Raw genomic sequence first — 25449 nt, forward strand, 5'->3', positions numbered from 1 at the left:
TAATTACTTTTGAAAATAAGTAATCAGTAATTAGTTACTTATTACTTTTTTCAAGTAACTTGAACAACACATCCTGGAGTTAAGGGAAACGAAGCAGCAGATAGGGGAGCAAAGGAAGCAAAAAGAGACTTTCAGTGGATTGTCAGTGTTAGCAGGACGGAGAGTAGAAGACGGCACAAAGTGAAAGAAAGGCGGCAAAGGCAGTGCGCCGTGGTTTTACAACATCCAGAGGAAAGGAGGAGAAATTAGAAGCAGACCGTTATATCGGAAAACACCGAACAGGAAACGACCAGAAATCTGATGCTGGAAGCTGGTCAGATATGAAAGTGAAACTGGAGCAAGTGATCAGAGCATGTTTTAAACACAGACTCGTTTGTTTGGTTTGAATTTATTTGATTTTGTTGTTGACACACTCCGGTAACGCACCACTTTGCTCTTTGACAACCAACTATACTGTGACGTAGCGGCAGGTCACGTGCTGTGCGGGTCAGCTGACTGCCTTCTTCCGGGTCTTCTGATCGGTGTTTGCTGTGGTGTCTCCGCTGTGATCCAGGTAAACTCGCTTTTTCTGGCTGTTATCGATCACCGATCGCTCCGATGGCTTCCGTGTGCGGACAGAGCCGCCCGTTAAAGCGCAGTCACAGCGGAAAAGGCGCACTTTGTGCCGCAGTCAGTCGCACCGAAGCCGGTCTGGTTTGAAGCGGACAGATCCGGTAATGCCGTGAATTCATCAGCGGAGGCGAAAAAACGAACTCACGTTTAATGTGAGGGGCTCTCGGAAGTACAGGTGACAGGTGGGGTGGACATGTGCGAGGACAGAGACAGGTGGTGGTTAGAATCCCGGGCTCCACCATCCACGGGTGGAGACGAGCGGTACCGAAGGTTTGAAGAAGGTTGGAGACGGTGTAGTCGAGCTGAAGACGCTCCGATGGACACGAGTCCATCAGAGGGACAGACGGCTACAGCCACCTGTCAGTCAAACAGGCCACGCCCCCAGTAATGCAAACTTTAAGCTTGCGATTTAAACAGCTTCGTCAGGTGCAGGTGCCCTGCAGCAGGAAATCACCTACAGAGACCAAAGTCTGTGGGGATGACAGTGCTGCCCCTGCTGGACGCCAGAGGAACTGCAGGTCTCAGCTGCTGGTTATAAAAGTTTTTTTAAAAAGCGTAGGCGGGTTTGTCAGAAAGGGACCAGATGCTGGCGTGGACCGTCATCGTGGACCGTCATCGTGGACCGTCATCGTGGACCGTCATCGCGTTCCTGCGTCGGTTTTTCGCCCTGTCAGATGATTTGTGCTGTTTCCTGTTGTTGCAGAGTCAGAACGCCATGAACGCCTCCGACAGCGATGAAGACATCTACAACGAAAGGTCGGCCTTGGTCCGGTCCGAGTCTCCCGCGCTCCCCTCCTACATACCGGACTCAGACCTCACGCCCCCCAATGGCACTCCAACCAAAAGGTTAAAGGTCAGTTTCCGTTCACTGAGTCTCTCCAGTGTTTCATTCCCACGTGTCCCGCTGCGCTGACGCCATGTGTTGCCCTCTGTTGGTGCAGGCGGGGATAAGCAGGAGGCCGGGGGCGGCCGCTGCAGACGGCGGCGGGTCAGATCCGGAGGTGGAAGCTGAGGAAGAAGAGCTGACCCTGAAGTATGGCGCCAAGCACGTCATCATGCTCTTCATCCCCGTCACCCTATGCATGGTCGTCGTGGTTGCCACCATCAAGTCTGTGAGCTTCTACACGGAGAAGACGGACCAGCAGCTGTAGGTCCTCGCTCCTGCCTCCACACGCCGCCACCTCCTCCCCTGTCAGCTAACTGTGATGTTTTTCTCCGCAGGATCTACACGCCGTTCACGGAGAACACCTCCTCCGTTGGCCGCCGCCTCCTCAACTCCGTCCTGAACACCATCATCATGATCAGCGTCATCGTGGTCATGACCATCTTCCTGGTCGTCCTGTACAAGTATCGCTGCTACAAGGTGAGCTCCTCCTCCTCATATTCACCCGCCTCTCCTGTTGCTCACGTAGATGAAGGAGACGTCCGAGGTTTCTGCTGAGTGCAGATGTGCTGTGATGTCACATGTGATGTCATGCAGCCTGTGTTTAGTGGGAACGGAAAGCCGACCTCCCCAGAAAACTCCTCCTCCCCCCACTGCTGGTGAAACGTTTGTAACGCACTTTGAAAGAACGTTCATCCCGCTGACGTCCATATCAGGAAATGATGCGCGCCGTAAAACACTTGATGATGTAGTGAGCTCGCCGAGCGTTGCTGCTTGTCGTGTTGCTGATTGACCCACCATCGCTTACTCCGTCTGCATGCTAGACTAGCGTTGCATTCGAGGACCAGTGTGCGCTGTACAGGAAGTGACACTTTGATGTGTTTGTTCAGTTCATCCACGGCTGGCTCATCCTGTCCTCCCTCATGCTGCTCTTCTGGTTCAGCTTCATGTACCTGGGGTGAGTCCTGTGATTGGATACTGCCGCCACAGCGTGATGCAGAACGTTTGTCACGGACCGTCTCAACGCTCGTGTTGCTTTTTCCGATTTCCAGGGAGGTGTTTAAGACGTACAACCTGGCGATGGACTACCCGACGGTGGGCGTGATCATCTGGAACTTCGGGGCGGTGGGGATGATCTGCATCCACTGGAAGGGCCCGCTCCAGCTGCAGCAGGCCTACCTGATCCTCATCAGCGCCCTCATGGCCCTCGTCTTCATCAAATACCTGCCCGAGTGGTCGGCCTGGGTCATCCTGGGCGCCATCTCCGTCTACGGTGAGTGGAGGCTTCAGACCTGGGGGCGGGGGTCGTGGAGAGCTCCCTGGCGGCTCCAAGCGGCGGTGCTGCTCTGTTTTCCCATCATGCTTTGCTCAGGTTGTTTGTGCTGTTGCAGACCTGGTGGCCGTCCTCAGTCCTAAAGGTCCTCTCAGGATGTTGGTGGAAACGGCTCAGGAGCGTAACGAGCCCATCTTCCCCGCCCTCATCTACTCCTGTGAGTGCTTCCAGCAGCTGTTCTCGATCAATAACAGCTCTGCAGTTTATCTAATGTTTGTGATTGTTTCCTCCTCCGATCGTTATAAGCGGAATCTGAAGGTTTCAGGAACATGCGACTAAAGGTCAAACTTTCGAGGTCTTCTTCTGCTGACCTCCCGTCTGCAGCTCTGAGGTCTCGGAGCGCCCAGAGGAAGCGCCTCAGAGACGAGCTCGAAGGGAAACTCAGAAACAGAAAGTTGGTTTTTGGGAAGCACTTCCTGGAACCTTTCGATCTTGGCTAATAAGAAACTCGTAAATCAGCTGTTTAGACGTTCCCGTCGTGAAGCGCAAGTTCATGAGGGCTTCCTGGCCGTGACGCTGCCGTCACATGATAACTTCCGCTATAATGAAACCAGATTCAGACTCTGACGTCGAGCCGCTGCAGCGCTCTTACGTCCTGAGGCGATCACGATCCTCGGGTCGAATCTAAAACCGCAGCCCGATGACATCACCTTTCATTTTGTTCTGTGTTCAGCCGCCATGGTGTGGACGGTGGGGATGGCGAGCCCCAATGAGACTCAGCACTCTGAACCAGGTCAGGTATCGCGCCCATAACACCTCCACATCTGTGTGTTCGTCCACAGAGCTAATACTGCTGCTCGGACGGCATTTTGTTTTTCAGATGAGGAGGTGGAGCAAAGCGACGGAAGGGCGGAGCCTCCCAGCAGACACTCCAGGTTGCTTCCAGAGGACGAGATGGAGGAGGACAGTGAGTCCGCCGTCGCTCAGGTGTCCGAAGTTAATGGCGTCTGCAATTCTCTGACGCGTCTCTGTTGTGTGTGCAGGAGGCGTGAAGCTAGGCCTCGGCGATTTCATCTTCTACAGCGTTCTGGTTGGAAAAGCCGCGGCGACCGGGGGCGACTGGAACACGACGCTCGCCTGCTTCGTTGCCATTCTTATCGTAAGTTTTATGTTTGACTCCCTGATATCTACGCCACAACAAACTCAGCGTCTACAGTCACACCAACCCGGATCAGGTGTGCCAAGAATCTGACGTCGCCCGTCCACGATGCCAGGCGTGGGCTCGGGCTGGCGCAGGAATTACAGCTTCGTGGCCACAAAGAGGACACGTTAAAATATCCTTTGTGCGCAGACGTTAGATTCAACTTCAGAGTCTTAACTTTGATTTAGTAAGAGAAACGTCACAAGTGACGCAACAAAACTTTGGCATGTTCTGTGTTTTGGACAGACTTGCATTTAAACGCATTTACAGTAGGAAGCCGAGGTCGGGGGAGGCGGGGCTGTGAGGAGGGTCAGGTGACAGGATACACCTGAGCTGGGTCAGAGTAACAGCACACACCGACCGTAACCATATTTACTGAGACAGTTTTTTAGATGAAACCACGCCGACCACAGCCGCAGACAGGACAGAAAACAGGTAACCAGGGCGATGGGCGGGCGAGGGGCGCACACAACCCAGGACCTGAATGCACTGGTTCTCACTTACAACCAGTTCAATCAGTCGAGACTGATCCTTCGAGATCACAGCATTGAAGGATCTCGATGTCTCAAAAAAAGATAAATCCCGCGCTGACACAACGGCGCTCATCCACCACGGCGCTCATCCACCACGGCGGCGTGTCCCGGCCCCGCCTCCGCCTCACAGCTCTGAGTTACAGCCTGTCTGCCCTCTGTCATCACACCATCCTCGGTCACACTTAGGTGAGTTTAATGAAACATGAAAAGTAAAACGTTTCCACCTGAGATCAACAGGAGCCGACGTCAAACATGTAAAACTAATCGTATGAGGTGCGCAGGCCCTCGTCAGGCACGCAGGACTTCCTCACTTAAACCTGCCTCTGTCTCACCTGTGCCTCTGTCTCACCTGTGCCTCTGTCTCACCTGTGCCTCTGTCTCACCTGTGCCTCTGTCTCACCTGTGTCTCAGGGTCTGTGCCTCACTCTGCTGCTGCTGGCCATCTTTAAGAAGGCTCTGCCGGCGCTGCCCATCTCCATCACCTTCGGCCTCATCTTCTACTTCTCCACGGACTTCCTGGTTCAGCCCTTCATGGACAACCTGGCCGCTCACCAGTTTTACATCTGAGACTAAGCTCCGCCCACCTCACCCCCCTCTTCGTTATCTCGCTGGACTGCTGCCTTTTGTTGATGCAACGCACAAAGATTGTTTCCTGCGCTCGTCCTCAGACCACAGGAACTGATGTAAGAGTGTGTGGAAGGTGGGCGTGGCTGTTACCTGGTTGTTTCTGCTCAGGTTGTTTCTACGTCACCTGCTGACTGATATTTAAACCCTGTCTGTAGTCTCTGTCGTGTTGCTGAAGCCGTGATGGTGATGTCACCACCACTTTCTGTGATTGGCTGACGTTCCCGTCATTCTTCACTTAATTTAAGCTCATCGCTCTAACTTCAGGAAACGGGTGGGATGTCTGATTGGGTCATGTGACCTAATGAAACTTACCTGAGGGACGAGCTCACTTTGAGTGAAGCGCTTCAGGGCCATGACCTGAAACCCTGAGAGGCCAAATCTAAAAAGTGCAGTGGGAGGAGTCTGAAGCAGCTGCTGAGCGCTGTGATTGGGTATTTCCTGCTGACACGCTTTTATCCAGAAGGATGTTTGTTATTCTTATTATTTTGTTATTTCATCTTTAATTAAGCAGGTAAACCTAAAGGAGACACGAGGTCTCGTTTTCAAGAGCGACAAAACTGGGAATGAAACAAAAGACGGGATTTAAATTTTGATCGAGAAGGGAAAAAAGGTTAAAAAATAAAAGTGCAAACTGGGTTTCCTGTCTTTGTATTTGAGTCGTTGGGGCTGCGTACGTCAGCGATGCCGCCTCACTGAAACATTTATAAACATTATAAACCTGAAGATAGAACGAATTCATCATTAACAGCTGCAGCCGCGCTCGCAGCGTCACAGATGCCTGTAGCTTCAGTGTCAGAGGTCACACGTGGGTCTATTCTGACCTTTCATTGGACAATCGAGTGAAGAGCCGTTAGCACAGCTGGAAACAGTAACGCTGACATAATTAGGCTGCTGTTAATGAAAGCTGAAACTCTTCTGCTCGTTTCCAGCTCCGTGTTTTGATTCTCCCACAGCGGCTTTGCATGATTCCCAGTTCGTAATCATCCTTCTTTACCTGACACCGCACCTCAGTGCAGCCAGCCTGTCTGAAACGAGCCATTTCAGGTGTTTACGCTGGCTCTTTTCTGATTGGCTGCTCTCGTAAACAAGTGCGTTGGGTTTCTCCCCTCTCAGTGACATCATCCAGATCCAGAGTGTAAAAAAACAGAGACACTGGGTGTTCAGAGCAGCCTGAGCTGAACGAGCTCATGGTTACTGTGAACGTCTTGTTAGGAGCCGATGGCGTGCACAAAGTGTTCTCAGTTTCCCACTTCCTGTGCAGACAGGAAGCATACAGCTGGATGATTGTGCGTTTGTGGCAGCACTGCTCAGATTTTCAAACTGAAAACAAAATTTGCTCTTTTTTAACTGACTAATTATAACTTTAATATATTTATTTTAGCCGTTTTCTTTTTAATGTGTTTTCTGAACGCAAACAGAAACACTGAATTTTGGGCCTGGCGGGACACCGTACAGAGACGGAGCAGGCGCTTTCTGGATGATTCCATGTTTAATAATCTGCTGTAGCTTCCACACTACCTGGGCGGGTCTTAAATGTTCCAGTTCTTTGTTTTTGTGCAATAAAGTTTATTATAATCTGGTTTGTTAGCCTTGTTTGGCTCCTGATTTTGGTTTCCTGTCATGTATTCAGTGTTATCATTCTTACAATAAAAGTTATTTCTCTTGTCAAACTGATTTTGTCTTTTAAAGCTTCCATTTAGTTCCAGATTATTTGTCTGGAAACTGCATTAAACAAATGTTCGCACCCATTTCCCCCTCAAACATCCAGGACATTCATATTTAAATCTCAGAACAGTTCAATATCATATTTGAAAATAATTTTGTTTTTAAACGTACAAATTAAAGTTACAAATTCTTGAAAGCATTTTCCTCAAACTGCTGTGAGCTTACGTCCCCTCCTCGCTCTTCATGAGGTTTTTATTCATCTTTTTTACCCCATTTAACAAATTTTTCTCTTTAAGTTTGAAAGAACTTTTCACTAGTAGCACAGAGCAAAATCAGCCTTTCAGAATAAAAGCCCAGAGCACAGTATGTTTTTCACATCCTTTATTTTTAATTAAAAAAAGAAAACAAACAGAAACGGGCTTCGACCAATGAGGCTCTTCAATTTCTCTCCTCAAACTGGGATTTGTTCTTCAGCAGGAACGCAGCCAGGTACTCGATGGGGTTCGGCGGTCTGAAAGAGGAAACGGAAACCTTCAGCGGAGGCATTTTAGGCGGAGTGAGACCAGAAAGTTCAACACATGAATTTTAACGAGTAAATATTTCCTGAATGAGACGACAGGACGAGCTCGCGCAGACTGCAGGTCACAGCGGCGCACGGAAGCACTTCTGGGAGTCTGAGTGGAAAACACATGGACGAGGTTCAAACACGTCGACCACGCTGCCGCCGCCAATCAGAGCGCCATTAAACAAGAAGCACCGAAGCTGTCGCCCAGAATTACAAACTATCCCTAGTGCTGAGGATCTGCTTCCGTAGTTATGCTGCAATAGGTGTAGGCTGCTGGGGATTCCCATGATGCACTGGGTGCTGCTTCTTCACTCACTATGTGTTAATAGACCTCTGCTGCTCTTGTTTGGGAGGACATGGTTTGAAATTTCAGAATCCAGCGAGGCGTTTGTTTCTTCTACACCGGAGCACTGATCCAGGAAGCAACTCCAAACTTTGCTCCGCACTTCCTGAGCTCTTGAAACACTTAAAGCCTCGCCCATCTGTACTCGTGCAGCAGGCTAATAGTACGTCAGTCTGTATGAATAAATGTTATTAACACAGCAGCTCCCTCCGGTTCTGCTGCAGGTAGACATGTCCATGTTTCTGATTGGTCGCAAGCTGCCAACTCTGTGTGTGTGTGTGTACCTGTCCTTGGCGAGCACCGACAGCCCCTGCAGCAGGATCGGGACCACCGTCTGGTCCAGGTACGCCCGGGTCGGCAGCGCCTGCAGGTCCACTTTCTGCTTCGACATCTTCTCTGCGCTCGCCTTCTCGTTCTCCACCGTCCTCTGAGGAGCAGCAGAAAAGCATGCTGGGAGTTTGCGGCAGGCTTCACATCAAGCACAGGGCTGTGTGTGTCTGTGTGTGTTTTACCTGGATGTTGTCTGTCAGGCCATACTCTGCGTGTGGGTTTTCAGAAACCTGTAGGAGGATTTTAAACACTTTGATCAGAGAAACAGGTCACACGTGTGTGTGTGTGTGTGTGTGTGTGTGTTACTCACAGGTGTGTGTCCCTCCATGGACTGCTCCACCTCTGTGTGATCTGAAACACAAAGAAGAGCTGCTGAAAACTGTGCGTGCAGCTGCTGCACAGAGACACCATGAGCACCCCAACAATTCATTTATCAGTCCTGCTTGTATTTGATTCATAGGTAGTCAAATTCAATTAACACGTGACTGGTTTAACCATTTCAGCTCCACACAAATGGTTTCCCCTCTGTGCTGCCAGATAGACGAGCCTAAAGTGGTTGATTTTTCCATTAAGTTTGGCACAAACTAACTCACATCTATAACTGTATCGATGCTGACCCCGGCGGATTGATAAAAAAGCTCAGGAATAACAAACAGGTGCAAAAATACACCCGTTTAAATACAGAGAAGTGAAGAGTCGCAGAAATGGACATTTTCTGAATGGAGTTTGGCGTAGATGAACTTTAAACCGAACATCTTCAAGTCTGTTTGCGGAATTAACGCCGTCGAAGGAAAATCTCTGAACGTCTTTGTTTCCAGGAGGAAGCCTGTGGAGCAAAGAGCGGCTCAGCTCGTTTCTCCCGGGCTGTCTCCGTTATCGGCACCGAGCCTGCGCCGCGCTGCAGGCGGGCTAGCTTAGCCCCGCATTAACGCTTCTTTTCTGCCAAATTAACTTCTCCTGAAGCGGAAACCGACCTGCTGAGATTCAAAGCGACCATTAAACAACGAAATCAACCGGAATCACGGAGCAAAGAACCCGAATTACAACGAAAAACGCCATCAATGGCTAACAATCAACCTACCGTCCGCCATGTTTGTTGTGGATCCGGCGTACCAATGCTTCCGGTCTCCTCAGCGGCACTTCAAAATAAAATACCCTTTATTTATTCATAATTTGACACAATAAATTATACTGTTGGTTTTCTGTATCATTTATATAATTTCGTATATACAAAGAGCATAGAAATAACTCAGGAAGAACGGTTGTCATAAAAAGAGAGCACAGACAAAATAAAACAAGGTTAATTTAATCATCTGAAGTAATTTGTAAAGCAGACACCGCTTCTGCTGTAACGAATATTATTTTCATCATGTCAAGAATATTTTCCCATAAAATATCCAAACACAGCAAACTCAGCAAACTATGGCTACGTTCACTCTGCAGGTCTTAAAGCTCAATTCCGATTTTTTGATCAAATCCGATTTTTTTGTCTGCTTGTTCACACTACAAATAAAATGTGACAGCAAACGCGCTCTAGTGTGAACCCTCAAAGCGGCCCGCATGCGCAAAAGAAGACGTCACACACAACGCGCTCTGTTTAGACCCAGCAAACAGTATTGTTTGACAGGCCAGTAGCGGTTAGATACGGGCGCACATTTACAGTAGCGGTTTTTGATACGGGCGACATCGTGGTGGGGGCGGCAAAAAGAAGTTGCTCGTACTCATGGTGCCCCGACATCAGCCAGCGCATATTGGGGATGTCACAGGCACCGATCGGTTTTCTGTCGCCCCTTTGCTGGGAGTAAGGGCGCCCTCCGTTTGCGAGCTGCGCCTGCTGCCGGCGGCACAGGGAGGAGAGGGCGGGGCGGCGGGGGAGTCTCTGACCGGCTGGAGCAGCGTCTAATAACCAACTCACAAAATAAAACAACACGAAAACAAACCAACAAACACGAAAACACCAGACATCGTGATACAGAGCCCTCGGTGCGCCTGCGCGCTGCTGAAGTCAAAGTAAACTTTATTGTCATCTCCGCTACAGACAGTCCAGCACATAGAGACGAGACGACGAGGCTCCAGCTACAGCAGTGCAAGTAAACAAACAATAAATATAAGAAGAGTAAGAGAATAAATCTACACTTTAGGACTCGGGGTAAAGGATCAATAACAATTTATAATTTACATTTTGATGATTTAAAGTCTCACACAACCCGTCGAAAGGGGCGGGGCGAGCACATTTCATTCATAATGATGTGAATCCAAGCCCATCATGTATGATTTGAATCCTGGGTTGTGTGAAATCCCAGAAATAAACCTTAGACAAAGTGAATCTGTGAACTAAGGTGTAGGTGTGTTAGGTTATGTTGTGCTGATCCTCGGGTTGGGGGACTGTTCATACTGGAGTGAAAAATTAAAACCAAGATGGACAAAAACAGTTCAAAGCCATCAGGAGGAGAAACGAGCAAAAGATCATGGCAGGTCATCCTGAAACAATCAGAGTCAGAATACTTTATTAATCCCTAAGGAAATAATGTGGGTTACAGTTGCTCCAAGAAGAAATGGTAAAAATGGCAACAGTAACAGACTAATCTTTGAAAAATATAACATTTCTTATCACCTCTATGCCGATGATATACAGATTTATTTTCAATTAGATGATGATGACATTGCTCCTTCGTTGCACTGCTTCCTCGAGTGCATGAGAGAAGTCAGAGAATGGCTTTCAGACAACTCCCTTATCCTGAACGAAAAGAAAACGGAGATTGTGGTGTTTGGCAACCATATCCCTAGGGGCCTATCAGCTGATACCTTTGGTTCCTTTGCCACTTCTTTCTCTGACTCAGTTAGTGACCTAGGGGTTCTGCTGGACAGGTCTTTCAAATTTAACAAACAAGTGTCTTCAGTAATCAAATCTAGCTTCTACCAACTGCGCCTTATTGCCAAGGCTAAGCACTATGTCGCTCATAAAGATCTTGTAAAGCTCATTCATGCTTTTGTGACTTCTCGATTGGATTACTGTAACTCCCTCTACTTTGGTCTTCACTCCGCTCTCCTTCACAGACTTCAGCTTGTCCAGGATGCTGCGGCTCGCCTCCTGACTGGCACTAGAAAGCATGCCTCTATCACCCCAGTTCTTATTGATTTGCATTGGTTACCCATAAAATATCGCATTGAATTTAAAATATTGTTGCTCACTTTTAGAATTATAAATAATTCAGCCCCTCGTTATCTTGTCGACCTCCTTAGTCTATATGTCCCTGGGCGAGCCCTCAGGTCTTCAGTCCAATTACTCCTGGCTCAGCCGAGATCTAGACTTAAATCGAGGGGTGACCGTGCTTTTGCCCTGGTTGCACCGAATCTGTGGAACAACCTTCCCATCGCTATCCGTGCGTCAGACTCCGTTTTATCTTTTAAATCCTGTTTAAAAACTCATTTATTCAACATAGCTTTTCCATCTAGTTAGCGTCCCTGTTTTATATTTGGTTCAATTTCTTATTTATGTACTTTATCTTTTAGCTATATCTGTTCTTAGTAACTTTGTTCTTATATTCCCTTTTATTGTTGTATAATTAGTGCCCTTAACCTGATATGTGGTACTTTGTTAATAGTCTTTTATTTATTGTCTTAAATTTCCTCTTTTTATTGTAAAGCACTTTGGTGTACCACTGGTCTTTTAAATGTGCTATACAAATAAAGTTGTATTGTAAACTCTGAACAATACATTATGTTCACTCTCCCAGAGGGAGTGTTCGCCCGGGGCGCCAAACAGGCTAGGACCACCACTGCCCAGAGCAAACAATATTGTTTGACTGATGGCCTTACTATAAAGACTTCGGACTTTACGTTTCCCAATTTTTGCTTTAAGTTATTTTGTTATTTACATAATAATGTAAATAACCTGTGGGCTCAAAATGTGGTCATAAATATTTTGTACTTGTAAATCAGGATTTTTATGTGTAAAAAGAATTTGTGTGTGGCCAAAAAATCTGTGAGAAACTCAAGTTTCAAGTTACAAGTACGGATTTTGACCCTATTTTTCTTCCCTTCATCTGATTGGTCAATGTCATGTCAATCACAAATGTAACTATCCAATCAGAGAACAGATGGGTTTGGCTGTCGAGGGGCGCTTATTTTGAACTGCAGGTCCTTGAAGGTAATAAATGCCCTTTTACATGCCAGCCCAGCGTTTTCCTTCATCACCACGAAGGAAAACAGTCTGTGGTCGTCCGAGTTTGGTGATTTTTGTGTCACAGGTCTACGTGTTTAATACAGGGACTTCCACAGCCTTTTCAACAGGGCTGCGGACCGCGGAGGGGGGGCGGGCAGTGTTTTGGAAATGACAGTCTTCATTACAAAGCTTTCTTCGTTATGAATTAGCATACATGTTTTTATTGAACATTTGAAGAACCAGCAAAAAAAACAGAACAGAACACACAAATTCTTTTTGCACATACAAAACTGATTTATAAGTACAAAATATTTATGACCACATTTTGAGCGCATAGGTGTAGTCGAGCGCAGATCCACTGAGCGCTCAACAGAGACAGCATCGTCAGAAGGAAAGTTGATAAAATAAATTACAAATGTTGTATTGTTCGATACATATGCGTACCGAACCGAAAGCACTGTATCGAACGGTTCAATATCGATACGAGTATTGTTGCACCCCTATTAAATATGAAATTAATTTTTGTGTTTTTAATAATACAAAATCATAAAATGACAAAAATCCTTCCACACAAAGAGGAAGCCAATCCTCAGTGTGTGAGGATGACCTCCTGCCTTCATCTGGAGCCCGTTTCACACGGACGCCTGGACATGCTGAAGTCACTAAGAATAACCTGGAAACCTTTAAAGTTTTACATTTGCTCAGTTTTCTTCTGCTTTCTTCTCTTTGCTGTGTCTGGTTACTTCCTGCTTTACTTGAGTTGTCACTTCCTGTCACCATGCGCTCACAGTCTGCGTTCAGCTTTGGTATGCTTGAGGTTTTTCAGCTGTTTAAAGCCAACAAACAATGACAAACAATAAAAAGTATAAACGTGAACAAAGATGATTTTAGCTAAACGGCAGTAAAACGAAGACCATTTAAAAACCATTAATCACAAATGCGATTGTTAAAAATGTCCTGTTAGTACGGCGTGCTGGCCTCAGAGCGAACCAGGCTGACCCACACACACTCGGACCTCCATCATAACACAAATGACGATATCCAGAACACCGCCTTCCAGCCTGCACGCGCTGCTACATCAGAACTAAAAAACAGGCCGTGTGGAGCCAGCAGGTGAAAGAATCCGAACAGCGTCAAATTTAAATCTTCATTCACGTCTTTGGGTCGAGGCTCGTTTCTGTGCATGATGCACGCGCCAGCACAGGAGGACGCGCTCTGAAGTCAGACGCTCATTAGAGGAAGCTACGTCATCAAGGGGAACACTAGGACAACGTCAGGAGTAAAAACCATGCAGGTGATGATTAAACAAATGCATAAACTTTGGATGAAGAGTGAAGCTGGTAAAGAACTTCATCAGAGGATCAGAGGAGCAGATTTCAATCTCCGGAGTCGGCCGAGCTCGGTGCTCCTCACAGGATGAAGGGAATGATGGCTTTCCTGGAGCGAGGGTAGTCCTCGAACCTCTGCTGGTAGTTTCTGCAGAAAGCACAGTTTCATTTCAGAGGAGAGAACTTCTCATGATGGTGTTTGGGTTTAACAGCCAGAAACACAAAGTGAAGCCTTTAAATGGAAACTGTGCAGCATTTTTATCAGCGTTGTGTGAAACATGCTGACCCTGTGCTCTACAACACACGCCTCAGTACCTTTACGAAGCCCCCCGTGCAGGACTGACCTGGCACTCAAGTATTTCTGGACCCCAAAGACTTTTTAACAAGAGCCAAAGAAACTCAGGGACTTAGCCGGACACTCGGAATGTTCAGAAATGTGTTTCCTGTTGGAGGACCAGCTGTCTTAATGATCACACTCTCCCAGTCGCATCAGCAGCGGCAAAGCCTCGTCAGAGGCTCGTTACCTGTGGTGCATGCAGGCTCGGGGCCCGATGGAGCAGATGGTGAAGAAGGCGAAGGCGAAGGCTGGCAAAGACCAGACAGCTACAGCGTATCCACACCACTCCACGATCTCCCCGAAGAAGTTTGCCCCAGACACAAACTCGAACATGCCCCCTGAAACACAGAGACAGTAGTGGCTTAACGAGAGGCAGCAGCCTCTAACGGCGAGGAGGTCTGCTCACGAGGAGGACGCGACGTACCATGGGGGACTCTGTAGATAACCTCTCCAGGTTTCCTCAGCCCACGCAGGATGTAGTCACTGTGGATGTTGATTATCATACCGAGTGCAAACACAACAATACCTTCAGACACAGACAGAGTTCATCAGATGCGCCTGTACAGCTTCACAAGACAGGTAAAGTCACCTGGTCTAAAGCTCCACCCACACATCACTTTGTAGCTGACAGCTTGGCACTTTGGGCTTGGTTTCCTGGGTGACCAGGTAGCCTTTCGCTGAGGTTTACCTGCATAAACTTACGTGTTCATACGAGCTGCTGTCTTCTTTGAGGCCTGGTGTACGTCACCTGATTCCTTTTTTCTTACGTTGAATCGTGTTGATGGCCCAACAACCAATAAGATTATTATTAGTGTCAGAGTTCTGTTCCCATGTGTAAGATTAGCCGAACTAAACTTATAAAGACGTGATTATGAGTGGGCTAAATTTAGCTTGTCTGCCAACGGTCCAGGACCCTGAATCCAGACTGCAGACTGTAATGCAGGTTCTGTGTGTGGTCTCCATGAAGCCGCAGAGCATCATGGAGACCACACACAGAACCAGAACACAGAACCAGAACACAGAACACAGAACCAACCAGCCAGATGCTGAAGCCGAGTTGGCTTTCCTGTCGTAGTTTTATCCCAGTGTGGAAAACAGAAGACTTTTAAAGGTAAAAGTCAGCAGATGTTTGAATCAGCAATCATATACGTGGTGACCCTGACATGACCTCTCTGTGTGGAGGCGTGGTGGTGGAGGACTTCACTGCATCTTCCTCCTACGACTGCTGCCTTCTTGATGTAATGATAACGGATGATGGTGATTGGTCAGTGTGGTCTGGATTAAAGACCAAAGTCACTACGGGACGTCCAGCTACGACTCCCATCATGCCCTTCACTGACCCACACCAATCAAAGCCTCGCTGTTAAACATTCCTCTTTAAGGAAAAACCCACCAAGGACTGTGGGTAATGTAGTTTTTACAGCCTTGAAACGAAATCTTCAGGACAATGGTGGCGAGGCCTCATGGTGACTGGTGGGTGTAGCTGTGACTCACCTGCAGTGAGGCGGGCGCGGGTCAGCCAGGTGTCCTCAAAGCGAGCGCAGTGTAGCAGGAAGTGGCCCTGCAGGAAACCGTTGAGCGAGCAGAAGATTACGGCGTAGAGTATGATGATCAGCGGGATGGGTTGTCCTCTGGTCAGGAAGGCGTAGATTATGCTCCTGAGGGACAAACTCATGTTACCTTCTGTTTGAACTTCACCCCCCTTCAAAGTAAATGTCTCCAGTGATCTGCAACGACCCCCCTTCCAGTTTGACATGGAGCTCCCACACGCAACAACCTTAAGTGTCAGTGGGTTAGAAAACCCTCCTTCAGCATCTGTTTGTGTCCCAGATAGAGGAAACTCCGCCCACGGACAGGTCTGTGTGCTTACCTCAGGACTGTCTCCCTGATGTTTTTAAATAAACTCTAAAAAATGAAACAGATGCATTTTCCAAGAAGTGTTCAAACATCCACCCAGAATTCCCGGTTTCTCCACTCGTCATGCCATGATGACATAATTCAATGGCATTTTGTCAGAATCACTGAGGTGCACGCCTCACTTATTAGTTATCAGCGAATGATTATCACTTTCAGAGTTACTGTTGTGATGTAACTACAGCAATGATCTTTTCCAGACGCGAGGTTAGCCGTGTCAGCAGGTCTCCTGCCTTCAACACTTATTCCTCCTGATTCAGTTCAATTCGATTTGATTACTGCCAATTGATAACAACAGTGGCCTCGAGGCGCTCTATATTGTAAGGTAAAGAATAACACAGAACCAGGCTCAGGGAGGGGCGGGGCCATCTGCTGCGACCGGTTGGGGTGAGAGAAGGAAGACAGGATAAAGACATGCTGTGGAAGAGAGACAGAGATTAATAACAGATATGATTCAATGCAGAGAGGTCTGTTAATACATAGTGAGTGAAGCAGAAACACCCAGTGCATCATGGGAATCCCCCAGCAGCCTAAACCTGTTGCTGCATAACCACTTTTTCAGCATCACTCTGAAACAGGATATTTGTCATTTTTATCCTGGGAGAAGAAAGTCCTACATCATGGTTTCATGTGTGCACTGAAGGCCATATCCTGGTCAGACACAGGGCTGAGGTCTAGCAGGACAAGCACAGAGATGAGTCCACTGTCAGAGGCCATAAGAAGATCATTTGTAACCTTCACTAAAGCTGTTTCTGTGCTGAGCTCTGAAACCTGACTGAAACTCTTCAAATAAGCCTCTGCAGATGATCTGTTAGCTGTTTGACAACTACTCTTTCAAGGATGTTTGATATGAAGGGAAGGTTGGAGATTGGCCTGTAATTGAGTAAAGGTTTAACTAGTAGATAATGAGTCCAGTAATACAGACTGTGGTGGTTATAGCAGGCTCCATTTACATGCCTCCGCTTCTAACAACTGTGGACTGTGAAATCACAGCAGTGACTCCTGAACCGATCACCAAACTATGGGATGAATTTAACTGTCACAGGTGGACTTCCAGCTGGAAGAAGCGAGATGGCAGCAGAAAAACCAACTTACACTTAAATAAATCAGCCCACTTTAACTCTAGTTCGTACAAGTAGTTTAGTGCAGTAGTGCAATAGTAAACTTAATATCTTGGGCTTTGAAAATGCCTAAAATGAAGACAAGGAAGACGCAAGCTGAGCTGTTTAACGAGGAAGATGACACTAGCCAAACCTCAACTAGCATCGAAGCACCAGAGGATGAAGAGATGCTAACCAGACACGGCCCGGGGACCATGAGGTCCTGAAACAAAGAAGGCAGTACTCCGAGGCAAACAAAGTGTTAAAGGATAAGAAAATTCACTTCCAAGCTCCTTTCCTGCTAAACTCAGACTTTTCTATGATGGAATGATGTTGTACAGATCCATGGTGGAAGCGACGAATGACATGAGGGAGTAGGGTTCCGGTTGCAGCTCTGAAATCCCGTACCATGCTCCTGGAGTAGGTTCAGTGGCTGAGCTGGTTAGGAAGGCTGGGAACCCCAGGGTCCACACTTTCCAGTAAAAACTCCAGGTTTTTAGCAGCAGGACCAGTAGGAATACTGCGATGCAGTGGAAAGTAGATATAACCGCCACAGGACGAGTCTTACTGCAGACCCCCAGTAGGACTTTACACACTTTTCTAACCCGCATGAAACCTTTTCTAGGATAGACTACTTCCTAATTTTCAGCAAAGACCTTCATACAATATCCGACTGCAAAATAGGAACTACGGATCAGTCTGACCACAGTCCCGTATGTTTCAATCTGAACTTGGAGTCAGATTACAGAGACGTTGTGGAGGCATAGAGCCATCTGAAAGAGCAAATAAAAATCGATATCAACGAATACATACAACAGAACGATAACAGTGAGCTTGATCCTCCAATTTTTTGGAATCCTTGTAAGAGGTCTCAACAAACTGAATTTAATCAACTACAAAGAGATTTTTAATTGTTGGAAAATAACTCCAAAGGAAAAGGGAACCACAAATAACGAGGAAAAAGAAGAAATAGATGTGATCTATACAAAGGACATAAAAAAGTGTTTTTAATTCAATTCAATACATAAAATTAGGAATTCTCAAACCAATCGGATCCATGATAAATTACAGGACAGTCAAAGATGCTTCGAGCTATAAAGATGTGCATCCTCCACGCGATCAGGCAAAAGTGGAATTTAACTATCGTCTGGATGTCTCCGTGTGTCTGGAAGTGGCTCACTGAGCATTCGTGAACATTTTAAGTTTTGTATGCAAAGTTTTAAACCCAGTATTTTAAAGTGTATGCTTCTCTGAGCTCGTCTGTTCATTGTTCTAAAAAAATATAACGTTTTGAAATAAGATTGTTCTTTGTGTTAAACACTATAAAAACAAAACGAACTTCGTGGATAGCACGGCTGGATGTAACGATCCCTCCAATGATAAAGCACTTTGGAGAACATGTTTACAATAACTATTGAGACAATCCTGAACTCGATCCAACTGAAAGTCAAATGTTTCCCAACATGCTGGCACAGACTGCAGGGTGTGCCTGTCAGCAGCTCTGTTATAAGTAAGTGCACATGATATATTCGCTGTCACTGGTAACAAAGAGTTTGTGTGGCTGAATGCAGCCCTGCAATGAGAGCGCGCTCCGCCTGACAGCCTGCTCCAACAATAATGGAAACCTTTCTGTAATCACCTCAGAGATTTCTTCTGTTTGTCCGGTTTAGGGTGACATTACAGCCAGGAGGCTCTATTTAAAGGTTCCAGGAGAGAACAGCGCAGTAGCGCAGGTGTTTAACTGAGGTTAGGGTTTAATGGAAACTCATTATTTATGCTGGTGACAGTTTTGATCATAGTTTATAATATGGGAAATGGTAACATGGCTCAATCGCCCATCCATCCACTCATTTTCTTCTACTTATGGAAGCCCCCATGGCCGGGTTATGGGGACAGCAGCCTAAGTAAGGATGCCCAAACCCCCCTCTCCAGTTTATCCAGGGGAACCCTGAGGCGTTCCAAGACCACCCCGGGGCCTCCTTTGGATACGCTGAAACACCCAGGAGGCATCCTTGTCAGATGCCCAAACCACCTCAACTGACACCTTTAGATGTGGAGGAGTAGTGGCTCTGAGCTCCTCTCGGATCGCCGAGCTCCTCAGCCTCTTTCTAAGGGAGAGGCCATCCACCTTGTGGAGAAAGCTCATTTCTGCAGCTTGTGCCGCTTGTGATCAAGCTCATGATGAAGGTGAAGGTCTGTAGTTGTTGTCACCTTCGAGGAAGAGTAGTCCAGCTCTTTACCTTCTCGAGCTACTCCAGGGTGCATGGGAATTTGCCCCACCAGTCTACATGTGTTTTGAGGACTTGAAGAAGGCATTCAATCGTGTCCCTTGGAGTGTCTTGTGGGAGGTTCTTCAGGAGGGGAGGTGCTTTAAAGCTCTCAGTTTACCAGTCGGTCTACGCCCCTACCCTCACCTATGGTCACGAGCTGTGGGTAGTGACCGAAAGAATAAGATCGCGGATCAGGCAAAATGAGCATCCTCCGAAGGGTGGCTGGCATCTCCCTTAGAGACAAGGTGAGAACTTTAGCCATCCGGGAAGGGCTCAGAGTAGAGCTGCTGCTCCTCCCATCAAAAGGAGCCAGCTGAGGTGGTTTGAGCGTGCCCAACTGGGAGGAGGCCCCAGGGCAGACCCAGGCCATGCTGGAGAGATTATATCTCTCGGCTGGCCTGCTGTAAAGGCTGGAGGAGGTGGCCGGGAGAGGGAGGGCTGGGCTTTCTGTGTGTTTTAAATTGATGACTTTGTTTTGTCGCTGTTGTTGGGCTCTCTCTGCTATCCTTTTTCTTTTGATTTACTTGTAGTTTCGTTTTAGTTAGTCCACCCAGACATATGCGCCACCGTGAACGAGTGGGAGGGAGTCTTGTAAGGGTGGACTAACTTCTTTATTATTTGTTTTTATGTTTGTTTGTTTATTTGTTTGTGCCACATCCCTCTACAAAACGTACAGTTATTTCTTTTGGATATCTCATTTTATATCTTCAACTATAAATACATAAAATATACATAAAATTCATTGACATGGAATTTTATTGTTGACGCTCCATATACTAATACCACATAAATGTGTTCTTATAACTGCAGGAAGGACAGGAAGCTATGTGGGCATATCGCCTGTATCGTCTGCCAAGACTGCCCTCATTACTAAGAAGAAGAAAGCAGCGCCAGAGGCAAAGCAGGAGGATGGAAGAAAGCAGAAACAGATTTTACAAAGGTGAGTTTTCCTTCCATGACGGCGCCGCTTCCGTGCACGCGCTCCTGGGAGCGGTGGCGTTAGTGACGTTAGTGCGTCGCGTCCATACCATGTAGTACTGTTATATGAATCATAAAACCATACAGTAATGTTTATAATAATGTGTGTACATTATGTCACAATAATTTCCTACTTGCACACTTGCACCTACTTAAATACTACTAGTGCTTTAATTTGATTATTTTTAAAGTCATGTGTTTTCTGTGTCAGTCTTTTAATTTGACACAAGGGGAGACGACAGGATCATCTTCACAGGTGGGCAGACTTGAGCAGGTGTTGTACTGGATCCCAGAACAAGAAACATCCAAAGAAGAGCTGTGAACGTCCTTCAAGACACCTGGAGATCTGTTCCTGCAGAAGCTCACAGAGCTGCTCAGACTGAGCTGTGAGGACACAGAGTTCACACGGCCGTCCTTCAGCCGCGTCTGTCATCCAGGGAAGGACGGATGTTGTTCTGCTTTGCTGTGTTTTAATGTGAAGTGTGCTTATTTATTTTTTATATTGCATGTTTTGGTTATATCTTGTGGAGTGTTTTATTTATACTGCATGTTTTGGTTGCATCTGTCAATTTGTTCTGGAGAGACTCCGCCCTTTTCCCGTTTTTACTAATTTGACACACCTGAGAGGAAAGCGAGTGGTAATTTACAGAGAGTGCTCAGTGACACATAGGGCTGGTGGAGCTTGGTGTCAAGGAGGGCAGGAGGATACAGCGCCAGCAACCAGGGACGCGGAGCGAGCGGTCCGACTGCTGCAGCAACAGGAGGCCAGATTACGCGTCTGCAGGGAATTAGAGGCGGCGGGCAGAGTTAAGAGCTCTGCCCACCCGGGGTAAGTCTTTTGACTTGTCCCCTTTTAATGGATGAAAGCTGCCTAAAAGAGTAGTGACTGCCACTGCCTCCCTTTCTTTAGCGCACCGGGGCGCAGTACGCGGGGAGGAAGGCGAGGACGCCGCCGGGTTTCCCTTCTGCACCGCTTCACGGGATTTTTAATTCTTAGTGACTCTTATACCGTGGCGGACGCCACTGGACTTTTAATGTTGTGTTTTAATGATTTTTATTGTGTTGTCCCCTGGCCAGGGTTGTTTTAATTCATTTTACATTTTTAACTATTTAAATATAATAAATTATATTTTAATTATACAGGTTTTAATTCGTGTGCTTTCCCTTGGCGGCTCCACTGCTCAGTCCGTTTGGAGGAAGGTTTCCTTCCTTTAAAAAAACCTTCGCTCCGTTACACCTCTCAAACATGCGTGGATCTGCACTTCCACAGTTTTAGGTGGAGCTGCTCAAAAGTAAGTAAGTAAAGTTTATTTATATAGCACCTTTCACAGACATGTGTCACAAAATGCTTTACATGGTAAAAACACAATACAGTCATAAATACATCATGAAAAGCCTGGTCTAATAAAAAGCTTTTTGAAATAAAAATGTCTTCAGCTGCTTTTCGGAGGTCTCCACTGAGTCCAAACACCGTGGAAATAGGGGAAGTGCATTCCACAGTCTGGGTGCAACAGCTTGGAACGATCGGTCCCCTCGAGTTTTAAAACAAGTGATGCGGGACGACTAAAATGTTAAACAAAGGAACACTCTGTTCATAAGTGCTCTGACTTGGCTCTACGAACGAGTCATTACTCCTGTAACGACACTACGGTTTAGACACTAGCGCCTCGACACTATGAATAACAAGAAGTTTATATCGTGAGTGTTTCTCTGCTGCACGCGAGCATGAGACCGTACCTGTGGAAGTAGTGCAGCACGAAGGTGCCGATCAGCAGCCTCCTCCCGGTCCCGGTCTCCGCGGAGAGCAGCAACAGCAGCAGCGGCACAAGGAGAGCCGGCACCTCCTGCAAGAACCAGCCGAGCCTGGCCGGGCAGCAGCGCGCCTGCTTGGGCGCGTAGCGGCCGTACTCTGCGCAGTTTTGCATCTGCCGCAGCAGGTAAGCGCCCCCACCCGCCACCAGACCCCAGCTGAGGTAAGACACGACGGCCTCGCGGCACTCCATCACACCCGACAACAGCCGAGAGGAGGGGAGGAGGAGGAAATGGGGGAGGAGGAGAAGGAGGAGGGTGCTACACGTGACCTACTGGCGTCCCGCGTTCCTGCTCAGCCGGTCTCAAAAGAAAAGAGAAACAGAGAGGCGTGGTGTCTGTGTTTGCACCTTTATTTTTCTGAGTGTGGCATCCTCTTTACCTCCAATTTGACTTTGTGTAGGAGGAGAAATGTTCTGTTTTGTTTGCATTCACTGAGTCCAGGAGGTGCTGTCCAGAGAGTCCTCCCTCTGAGCTGCAGTCTGGGTTTCCTGGAGCTGCTCTCCATCTGGCAATATTTAAGAATCAGCGCTCAGCAAGTTAACTCAGAACAGCTGTTAAGGTTCATAACCTCAGCTCTGTGCGATGTTTTCCATGTGGTTAGGGGTTATGTAGCCATGTTAAAGTTTGTTCCATTTGTTGTACGTGTTTCATATTGGGTTGTTCTAGCGATGTAACAGCGTGCAGGAGTTTAGTGAAACTCCCACAGCACAGTAGCTGTTTCCAATGACCGCTGCAGAGCACTAACATACTGAAATTGGTTTGTAAAAAACAAACACACAACTAACGTGTCTACTGTGCATTTTGACCTGGGAATATTGTCCGTTGACTCCATTCAGCTTGAGAGTTGCTTGACAGCAAGGCAGCAAGCAGAGCTTCAGAGCATCAGTCCACGAGACTGCAAGAAATGGAAATGCACTTCAAGAGAAAACAGTTGGAGATTGGGACAAAGGATGGGAAGAAACGGGAAAACTTGACACAGAGAGGCTGTGGTTGGTCCATGAGGAGAAAATAAAAGAACGTGGGGTTAAGTTCAGGACTAAAAGTATTAATTCTCAAGCTGCTGGGGTCCACAACTCTCTTTCCTTTCCTTGTGTGATGTTCACAAGAACATTAGTCTATTTCCTCTAGTTTCTGAGAAGAATATGGGAATATTTCTGGGACTAATGACCCAAAGGTGCCTGGACCCTGGATGAGAAATGGACGGGATCTCTACAGTATCTGAGCTCAGGTGGCAGAGCAGGTCAGCCACTTATCAGAAGGTCGATGGTTCGATCCCAGGCTGCCTCCAGGCTGCATGCCAAATATCCTTGGGCAAGATACTAACCCCGTGTTTGCCTACTGGTGGTGGTCAGAGGGCCCGGTGGCGCCAGTGTCCGGCAGCCTCGCCTCTGTCAGTGCGCCCCAGGGTGGCTGTGGCTACAATGTAGCTGCCATCACCAGTGGGTGGATGTGTGTGTGTGTGAATGGGTGGATGACTGGATGTAGTGTAAAGCACAAATGCAGGCCATTTACCATTTAAGACTCATTTATTGAGATTGGCTTTTGCTTAGATCTGTGCTGTGTTGAGACAGCGCCGGTCTCTGCGATTGTTTTGGTCCTGGTAGAGATCACGCTGAGATGTTTCCATGTTTTACACAATCCTTTTATTACCATTATTCTTACAGATGCATGTGGAGATCAGCACACTGCAGTCCTATGCTGAAGGCTGACCTAAAGAACACAACAGTTACAGTTATAACCTCTGGTCTCCTCCTCCTACAGTAAACACCCCCACAATGGAAATACACGAGTACAGTGGCCAAGGGTGCTGACACCCTGACCCCCACCTCCTTTTAAGGTAGTGTCCGTTTGCCCTTTGTCTGCTCCTCAGCCTCAGCAACTCTTGCTTCATGCCCTGGGGGTGGGGGTTGATTGTCCTCCTGCCTTTCTTTCTCTTTTTTTTCGTCTTTCTTCTCCTTTTTTTTTCTTTTGTTTTTTCTTTCTCCTTTTTTTTTTCTTTTGTTTTTTCTTTCTCGTTCTCTTTTTTCTTTCTTCTCCTTTTTCTTTCTTTCTTTTCTCTTGCTCTTCTCCTTCTCTCTCTCTTTCTTCTCTCTTGCTCTTCTCCTTCTCTCTCTCTTTCTTCTTTTTCTCTTTCTTTCTTTTTTCTCTCCCTTTTTCTCTTCCTTTTCTTTCTTCTTTGTCTTTCTCTCTTTCTTCTCCTTGATGTCTTTCTTTTTTAATTTCTCTTTTTTTCTTCTTTTTTCTCATTTTCTTATTCTCATTTTCTATTTTTCTTTTTTCTCTTCATCTTTCTTCTTCTTTCTCTCCTCTCTTTTTTTCTTTTTCTTTCTTTCTCTTCTTCTTTTCTTTTTCTTTCCTTCTCTTCTTTTTTTCTTCTCTTTTTTCTTTTTCTTCTTCTTCTCTCTTTCTCTTTTTTTATTCTAAAAAAAATTCTTTCCTTTTTTTCTCTCTGTTCTCCTTTTTTTCTTCTTTTTTCTTTTCTCTTCTCTTCTTCTTCTCCTGCCCTGCACCCCAGTTCTTTGTTCCCATCCCAGGCCTATTTTGTATCCTTACACCCATTACCACAATATTATAATGTTGAAAGAAATCACAAACTATATTCTCTTTAACTCTGATCTATATGAAGGAATCTATTCTTCACAGCTGTATGTTTGAATTTTGATGTATTTTATGTATTTCTGTTTTTATATTACTGTGAAGCACTTTGTGGTTGTTATCCTGTGAAAAGTGCTGTATAAATAAATTGATCAAAGTGCTTTCACCCCAGTGTGCATTCACTCATTTCAGACAGACGCCATTCGTCTTCAGGTGCTTTGGCTCACCTGTTGGTTGTAGATGCTGTGCCTTAGAGTCGCCCCACGCTCACCTGCCTGCTCGCACTCCGTCGGTTTCCTAGCAGAGCCAAGGCTTCTCCCACTACACCCTCCCCAGGCCCGACTAGCTTGGGTTCCAAGTAAGGTTTATTATTCTGTGGACATCGTTACCAAACACACCTCCTGGATTCTCTGCCCACTCACTGCCTGTCTCCACTCCTCCTACCAGTCTCTCTCCCTAGTAACTGGATCCTTGTGTTTAGTTAAGCTCCGCCTTTGTGCCCAAGGAACGTTTATTTCTCTGTTTTAGTTGGTTTAAGTCGAGTTACTCGTTTTAGGTCGGGTGTAGATATCTCCTGACTGAATAAAGATTCTTGAACTGATTACGGTGTCTCACTGTGTTGCCTGGGTTCTGCACTTGAGCCCTTCATCATTTGTTTGCTAAACTGTCAGTTGTGGTCATCTTCCTGATGCACTGCATCCGTCTCCGCCCAACTTCTATCCACTTAGCGTGCAGTCTCAGGGTGCTGGACCTCGGGTGAAAGAAGTTTCCTGGTTATGATGTCAGTGGCTTCTATCTTCTCCTTTGGTCAGCTGATTATCCCAGCAGGGTGCCTGATCACCAGATCTTGTTCTTCCTGTTCAGCTGACTCCTCAGGACTTGCCTGAGCCTCTGCAGGTACTTGGTGGTTGCAGCTTT

The 25449-nt window shown here is 46.8% G+C and overlaps 3 protein-coding genes across 3 annotated transcripts; 1 reads left to right on the forward strand and 2 right to left on the reverse strand.

Moving 5' to 3' along the window:
• Nucleotides 1-447: 447 nt before the first annotated feature.
• On the forward strand, nt 448-6799 carry psen2 (presenilin 2). Its single transcript, XM_005952348.3, has 11 exons — nt 448-553; nt 1316-1465; nt 1554-1759; nt 1834-1975; nt 2386-2453; nt 2548-2768; nt 2887-2985; nt 3502-3561; nt 3649-3735; nt 3812-3927; nt 4914-6799. The coding sequence occupies exons 2-11, from the start codon at nt 1328-1330 to the stop codon at nt 5067-5069; spliced, it is 1293 nt and encodes a 430-aa protein (XP_005952410.1). The 5' UTR covers nt 448-553; nt 1316-1327; the 3' UTR covers nt 5070-6799.
• A 361-nt stretch (nt 6800-7160) lies between these two features.
• On the reverse strand, nt 7161-9190 carry dpy30 (dpy-30 histone methyltransferase complex regulatory subunit). Its single transcript, XM_005952347.3, has 5 exons — nt 9114-9190; nt 8343-8383; nt 8215-8262; nt 7987-8129; nt 7161-7305 (listed from the first exon to the last, which is right to left on the reverse strand). The coding sequence occupies exons 1-5, from the start codon at nt 9121-9123 to the stop codon at nt 7233-7235; spliced, it is 315 nt and encodes a 104-aa protein (XP_005952409.1). The 5' UTR covers nt 9124-9190; the 3' UTR covers nt 7161-7232.
• Nucleotides 9191-12645: 3455 nt separating this feature from the next.
• On the reverse strand, nt 12646-22162 carry srd5a2a (steroid-5-alpha-reductase, alpha polypeptide 2a). The gene is made up of 5 exons (XM_005952345.3): nt 21862-22162; nt 15357-15520; nt 14287-14388; nt 14050-14200; nt 12646-13673 (listed from the first exon to the last, which is right to left on the reverse strand). The coding sequence occupies exons 1-5, from the start codon at nt 22125-22127 to the stop codon at nt 13607-13609; spliced, it is 750 nt and encodes a 249-aa protein (XP_005952407.1). The 5' UTR covers nt 22128-22162; the 3' UTR covers nt 12646-13606.
• Between the last annotated feature and the right edge of the window lie 3287 nt (nt 22163-25449).

Source organism: Haplochromis burtoni, unplaced genomic scaffold (assembly GCF_018398535.1).
Source record: "Haplochromis burtoni strain Fernald_Lab_line unplaced genomic scaffold, NCSU_Asbu1 Contig_1555, whole genome shotgun sequence".
Taxonomy (NCBI): Eukaryota; Metazoa; Chordata; class Actinopteri; order Cichliformes; family Cichlidae; genus Haplochromis; species Haplochromis burtoni.